Source organism: Cariama cristata, unplaced genomic scaffold (genome assembly GCF_000690535.1).
Source record: "Cariama cristata isolate BGI_N322 unplaced genomic scaffold, ASM69053v1 scaffold8021, whole genome shotgun sequence".
In the NCBI taxonomy this organism is placed as follows: Eukaryota; Metazoa; Chordata; class Aves; order Cariamiformes; family Cariamidae; genus Cariama; species Cariama cristata.
In genome coordinates this window covers 1-7,289 of record NW_009599750.1, presented here as the reverse complement: position 1 = coordinate 7,289, position 7,289 = coordinate 1, and the positions used below count along the sequence as shown (strand labels likewise).

General features: G+C 42.3%; 1 protein-coding gene across 1 annotated transcript; it reads right to left on the bottom strand.

The window, feature by feature from the left end:
• Positions 1 to 956: 956 nt before the first annotated feature.
• Positions 957 to 7,179, bottom strand: PKD2L2 (polycystic kidney disease 2-like 2; the record flags this gene model as incomplete). Its single annotated transcript, XM_009709784.1, has 7 exons — positions 957 to 1,162; positions 2,693 to 2,863; positions 3,385 to 3,613; positions 4,219 to 4,440; positions 5,204 to 5,457; positions 6,692 to 6,825; positions 7,078 to 7,179. Coding segments are annotated over 7 exons (1,318 nt in total), but the record flags the coding sequence as incomplete, so codon positions are not given.
• Positions 7,180 to 7,289: the final 110 nt, after the last annotated feature.

Here is a 7,289-nt window from a genome sequence, read left to right as displayed (position 1 = left end):
TAATTATTTTTAAAATTAATTTTTTAAATTATTCCCCTTCTGCTCTAGCTTCATGATCCTGTAAATTCTGTTAGTACAGAAGGTAACAATATAGGTCCCTATGTCCCACTATAAGGAATTTCTCTGTATTGCAGCATCTTGGAACTATCTCACATCCAAGTGGATCCAAAATGAGCTATTTTTCTGGTTTAGAAGTGCCTTAATTTTACATGAAAAGCTGCTTTCAAACAATCTGGTACCCTAAAGATACCTCTCTCAAGTTGTAAGAAACATTACCATGGACTAAAAAACAACACACAGTGCGGGTGACAGGTGAAGGTTGCTACAAGGTGCAAGGACCATCAAACCCACTTCCAGCTGGCACCTGGAATTGATCTGATGTTGCTACAGTGAGTGGCTGAAAACAAATCTGGGGAAGAAAATAACAGAGCTAGCCGATGGGATCTGGGGACTCTTGGCTATGCAGTGGGACATTTTCTTAAAAGAGCAGTAATTCCTCTTTGCAAACGTGCTCAGACTGTGCTCTCAGCCACTTAGGTCTCTCAGGAAGTTGTTCTGCGGTTTTCATGCTGGGGACTGTATCATGTACCCAGTGGCATGTCTGCTGGGTAGTTTTCACATTCTTGCTTTTGAAAGAGGCAAGAGAGAAGAGCCTACTGCCAGGCCCGCCTGATCGCCCAGGGGCCTGGTTACACATGGCAAAGTTGTGTTGAGAGCTGTGGGGATGAAGAGCTCCGTTGGGTGCACTACTCCTGAGGTTCCCCTTCTTATGCTTCCCTGACCTGTTTAATGTCCATATGGTCTTTTTTGTACACATGAAGGCTTTGGGAAATGGATTTTAGGGCCAACAAGATTCGTTTTACTCTAAGAAATAACCTTAAGTGTTGGAGACCTGTACTCTTAAGTTCTGCTTAGCAGAAACTGGTTTGCACCTGCACCAACTGGGGGTTTTGTACCAAAAAGTTGAGAGAGTAGCATACATGCAGTTTTGGAAAGTGGAAAACTCTTCAACCTGTGCCCCGAAGACCAGATATCCTAACTGGGCATAGGCAAAGAAAATGATGAAGAACACGATGGCAAATCCAATGATGTCTTGGGCACAGCGAGATAAAGTGGAAGACAGCTGTGTCACTGTTTTGTTAAAGCTTACATATTTAAGTATCTGCAAGAGAACAGAACATATTGTTATTGGGGAATCAATATATTGCAACTTCCTAACACAATTTCTGGAATGTTATCTGTAATCATAATTTACAGGTTAAATCATACCTAGAAATAAGTTGCATGTATCTATCTGTAAGGAGAACTAGGATTGGGTGTGTTTCTGGAGATGAATATTCTGCAGGGCAAATATGCTTATGTACTGAAGTTAATAGCGTGTAGACAGGTCTTTGCTGGGTACTGGTAGGTGTAATCAGCTCCAGCAGATATGGACCCCTGGTCAAGGAGATTACAAGCCATTCCACCCTCCTGTATCTGAGGATTCCCTGACAGGCTGGGTTGGTAAGGAGCTCGCTCTTACTTTGGGTCTGAAACAAGGCCTGAACAAAAGCCTTGTTCAATGAGAGTCATTAATTATAAACACAGTTGTGCTACTAAATTAACAATCATCAGTCTGAGGGGAGGATGATGCAGGGGGAATGTGCAGCTGGAGTACAGAATGGATGTAACAAGGAAGACTGTCCACAGAATGGGTTTACAGCCAGCACTCCCAAACACCTTCTTCCTGCAGCCTTGGCCTGGGAGGTGGAGGAAGGCCAAAAACCTGTTTATTTTAAAAGGACGTGACCTTTCATGATAGCTTACGTTCAGGTATTTGGGGCATGACTGTAAGGTGCGATCTCTTCTGGCAGATGTGAGCTCCTTCCTGCCTGTTTTGCAGACGCTTTGTGCTGGGTGTTTTACAAATACTTGAAGGGAGAGAGGGCCTGTAAGTGGCCTGGGATCAGGCAAAGCTTTGGGAAGTTTCATCCAGACTCTGGGAACGCTGAGGCCACCCAAACCAAAGTCACTGATGTCTGCTGGGTACAGGGGAAGGGGTGCAGACCCCAGTCAGGGCCAACAGAGTTTAGCAGATTAGGGGCAGTGCCATGCAAACATGCAGGACTGGTTTGGCCCCACAGCACGTGGTTAGGAACAAAAGTAGCACCTAATCTTAGAGAAGTTTGCTACTCTGTCCAGAGATCAGCAAATCTATTTGCAAGTAAGAATGAAATTAAAGGTGTCCTGGCACAAAGCCACTTTTGAATCAAGTTCAGACACATTCTGCTTTCCTCTGCAGTTAAAAAGTAGCTACTGTTTTCAGAGGTTTTGGCTACAAAAGCTATGAATAGCTTCACCTATTACAGCCATGCCATCTGTGTAGGTCAGGCTGTGTCCTGGATAATACCGGGTCTAGGAAAAGACTGAGTTTGAGAAGGCTGTTTGGCCACGGTAATTTCCCAGCTGCTCCAATGGAGACAGCTGCCCATGTGCAGAACTGTTTTTTTTTTTTTAGATGCGCTTAGAATTTGTGTAACCCACATTTATGAGAAGGAGGTAATTGTAAACTCTTGTGGAATCTTATAAACAAAATTCTCTGTTTTAGGCCCACCTTTGCAATTCACCCATGAAAAGTTACAAGTGAACATTTAGGCTATGCTTAGAAACACTATGATTCTTGAGTACAAAGAAAGGGGATAAGAACCAATACCTTTATCCAAGCAAAGAAGATGCATACAGCAATCACATTGTTGTAAAGGACTTGCCAGAATGCAAGGAAATAGAAGTCTGGATATACATGGGGATCAGACAGCAGCTCTTCCATTAGCAGGGACACCTTTACAGCACAGTAGATGTTGAAGGCAATGGCAAGGGTGGATACCTGAAGGAAAGCAGAAGCAAGTCAAATTGAAGTCCAGCTACACCCCCTCTCTTCAGACTTGTCACTTTGCCCAGGGAAGACTAGTAATTTCAAAAGGCCTTTGGTTAGATTTGAAGAACCTGAGCTTTTTAGATGTTTTGTCATATATATGAGACTTCATTGGCCAAATCATTTGTAATTGTACTGTGATAATTCTGGGCTTGTGCTATGTAGCACACTGCATACATTTTAATTTTACTGTGTTAGCTCTGCTATGCACTAGTGCTTCCCTGCTCTGCAAAGATTGAAGCTAAAATAAACAAGGTGGATAATGAGTAGAAAGGACGTGGAGGCACAGCAAGTTGACAGCAAGGCTAGAAAAGAGTTCAAGCGTGCCAAACCATGGTGGGCCATGTAACCTCTTCAGTGTAGAGCAGAGGGTGACTGACTCTAACTAGACGTAGATTTGGGCTGTTCTGGCTGTCTATCCAGTGCTAGCCTAGGCTGGCAAGCACAGAGGTGAAAGTCAAGGGGTAGCTCACCACCAGCAGCAGCAAATCCAGCCAGTTCCAGGCACTTCTGAAATATTCCTTTTTCAGTTTTACTATTTTTATAGCTTCCTGGATTATGAATGTAATGATAAAGAGGCAAAAGATGATTTCACAAGAAGCCAGGAAGTAATCATAATATGAGACGTATCTGAGGAGCTTCACAGAGTAGATATGTGAGGAGGTGAGAGCACCCCCGGTAGCAGGGAACTCTACCACCAACCTGAAAAAAATTGGTAACTGTTAGTTACCATCCCTTTAGATCATCTCAGCCCTTAATTTTCTACTGTTAATTATTACTACATTAATAATATCATACTGGAACTCCTACATCTGTAAGATGATCTTGTAAGGGTTATGCTACGTCCTCCATTAAAAGAGTATTATGTGGTAGGGAAGGTTGAGGGAAAAATGAGAAGCCCTTGGGATGCCCAAGCTGTGGTGTTTGGTTAAAGGTCTTTAAAGAAACTGTCTCAGAAGAGCAAACGTTCACCCTACCCTGAGTCTTTTCCCTCCACTAGCTGACAACAGGAGTAACAGTCCAGTCTTTGACCTTGCAAAAGCCTATGAAATCTATTCCAGCTGACAGCAGGAACCAGCTGTACAGACCAGACACCAACTATTACAAAAAAATGGAAAGGAAGGATCTGGGTCTGCTCCCTGCACTAACTGAATTTCTGCATTTTTAATGAATTACTGTCTTGCCAGCTGCTACCTGAGAAACGTGGCTGCACATGCCTGAGGTGACCAGCCTTTTGTCTTGTGTCTTTATGGAAGCATTGTGTCTCAGTAAATTGGACTTCACATGTAGTAAAGGTAAGAACTCACCTTATGATACAGAAAAGGTTTATGTTAGCATTGTATGTTGAGAAATCGATAAATACAACTCTGGTTCCTCTAGTGAGCCAGCTGTTCTGCCTGAGAAACACCAACTTCTCCATGCTCTCCTGCTTCGATTTAGGTAAGGTGAATGTATATCCTCCGCTGCTGTACAAGCCCATGGATCCCCAGTACCATGGGGATAATGAGGAGGCTGAGGTGTATTTCCATCTATCAGAAATGGGAAAACAAAGCAGCTCAGCTTACGGAACCTGGACTGAAGTAAGCTTTAACTTTTATTTTATACAATCCTTGTTAGTTGTTGTGTCCTTCTGCATCTATGACTGACTATTTAAGCCAGACCTTTAAATAACACTTTTCTTTACATGAAGTACGCGTGAGACATACGGTCTTGAGATATTCCCATTTCTTTTATTTAGCTACTTGATACATTCACGAAACAGCAATTGCTTATGAATCTGGATTTCGCCCAATGTGGGCCAGACAGTTTATTACCTTAAAACCTTTACAGGTAAATAGAATATCTCTGGTTTACATAGTTCATTGTTACTGTGGCATGTTCACATGTTCTTTCATTGCGTTAAATCAATGCTAAATGAAGTCTGTGAAGCAGGCCTTTTGGCTGTTTCCAGAGCATTTGAGCATGATTTCAGTTTATAAACATGTGACTTAAATTCAGGCCTCATAATTGAGAATTTCTCCAGAGATGTGAGTGGAGATAGGCCCACTAACATGTGCTTCTGCTCAACTGGGCTCACCATTTCCACTTCTTCCTGACTCTCTGCTATAGATTTCCTATGCCAAATTCCCATCTATAATGTTGGTACAAAAACAAATCCATGGTTTTTCTCAATGTAAACAAGAGAAAAACTCAGCTAATGGCATGCACAGTTGTTACTAACCAAAGAATACTGGCATTAAGGATTTGGTTAGGATTTCAAAAACATTTCTGTGCTGAAGAAGGACAACTTACTCAGATTCGTTCCTTAGACCAAAGTCAGACCTGTCTTCAGCTCGATAATGATATTCGCTGTAACAGTCTTCTAAAAAAGTACGGAAATATGGGTAGATGGAGCAAGTGTTGTTGCGTACTTTCAGCTGGCGAACCTGGGCTACTCCTAAGAGCAAATTCTCATAGTAAATATGGCTGTTGTTCTGGAGGGTTAACGTCATGTTGTTATACCACTTGTCCCAGTAGATTCCATCCAATAGGGGCCCCTCTGCAAACTATATGTACAAGTGAGGTTAAAGTTTCAAAAGAAGATTTAAATACCACTATTACCCCCCTTCTTAGCATACAAATCTCTACAGGGTTCTCAGGTTACTTATAGCTACAGAGTCAGAATACAAACAACTGCCGCCTATGTACTGTCTTATAAATACGATATATTTACATCTTTTTGCTATGAGTCAATTCTATTCCCTATGCAATTCTATCAGAGATATGTAATGGGATTATTCAGAGCAATACTAGAACATACGTTTGTTTGGGGTTTCATTGAAAAATTCTGCTGAATTCTAAACAAATATGTTTAAACATGAACATTGTATGTTGTTTTAACAAAATTTGCTGGTTATCTTAATCTCTGAATATCTGGTTTGGGATATATTTCTGACTAGATTTTTAGTCATCTGAATCTAAATGAAGAAGTATTTCTTTTTGAAGGTCGGGGAAAAAAAATTCCCTCTTTCTCTGGGTGTTTCTTAGGTGCAGATAAAGAGCATTAAACTTGGGGAGAACATTATTCCAAGTGCAAAACAATATGCCCCCACGGTTTGGGACCACCTGAACATCGATTACAACCATTTCTAGTACATGAGCACACATGTTGTATAGCAAGGGCTCACTATTTTATGGACTAGCAACAATGATAAGAGGGAGTACAATTCTTCCAAATGAATTGTTATAACCAGGAATTTCCATTTTTAAGGAAGAGTAGGGTGAGAAACTTTGCCTTCTGCTGTCAGTTGGGCAATGCTGGTAATTTTGGGAAGTCCTCCACCTAGTAGTGAAAACAGAGATAAGTGCTTTGCAACCGTCACTGAAATATGAGGTAATGTAACAGCAAACCAGATGAACCAAGATGGCATGTTTTCCTGGCTGCTCCAGTGGAAATCATAATTTTTTTTTAACACCTGAAATTCGAAAGAATGGTAAACCCAAAATCTTTCTGGTTTTATTGAAGCTCTTTTCAGACCAAGCCTAATATTGAAAATATGATGCAGCAATTAATTGGCCTCTTGTTTTCCTCGACGGATTATTCAGAAGTATCAGTATTATTGTTTGCACCCAGAATTTCTCCAAATGCATGTTAAGAAGTTACTTGCCTTTCTTCAGCTGAAAGCACATCTAGTACATGGTTTTTAGGAGAACCATGAGACTGCATTGCTCCGAATTAACAGCAGGAGCTTCTTCCCTTGTTTGCTCTCCAAGAAAACATATTTGTAATGAAAGCCTTACCCTCCAGAAATCTTCTCTGCTCCCAATGCTCTTGAAACCACTGCTGTCATCCTCAGAGGAGGGCGGCTCCAGGAAGAGATGGGACATGACCTTGTTCAGGTAGTACATGTCCGTGCTCACCATGCCAAACGTCACTGGAAAGAAGGGGCAAAGAGGAGATGCTCGCAGGCTGAAATTAGAGGATGACAACAGCTTCTAACCTTGCTTTGCCATTTCAGTTGTCATTAAGTCATACCACTAGGAAAAGGCAGTCAGAGCAATTTTGACTGAAGTGATACTTTTGGGTGGATGACAGGTGGAGTAAGGAGTAAATACTGAAAGAGGCACAGCTTACACATTAATTATCTGTAAACAGTTGAAGATGCCTCAGTCAGTCGATGACTTACGTAAACAGAGGTCTGTCAGGAAAACGATGTAGATGACCAGCTCCCCCAGGGTGGTTTTCTGTTCCAGTTCACCGCTGCAACTGACCTGGGGTTTCACGGCACCTGGGCGGGGAAATGGCGGCGGGGGCAGAGAGGAGTCAGACGACAGAGCCCTCAGGCCCCGGCGAGGCCCGCAGCCCGCTTACCCTCCCGCGGGGGCGGTGGGGGCTGTG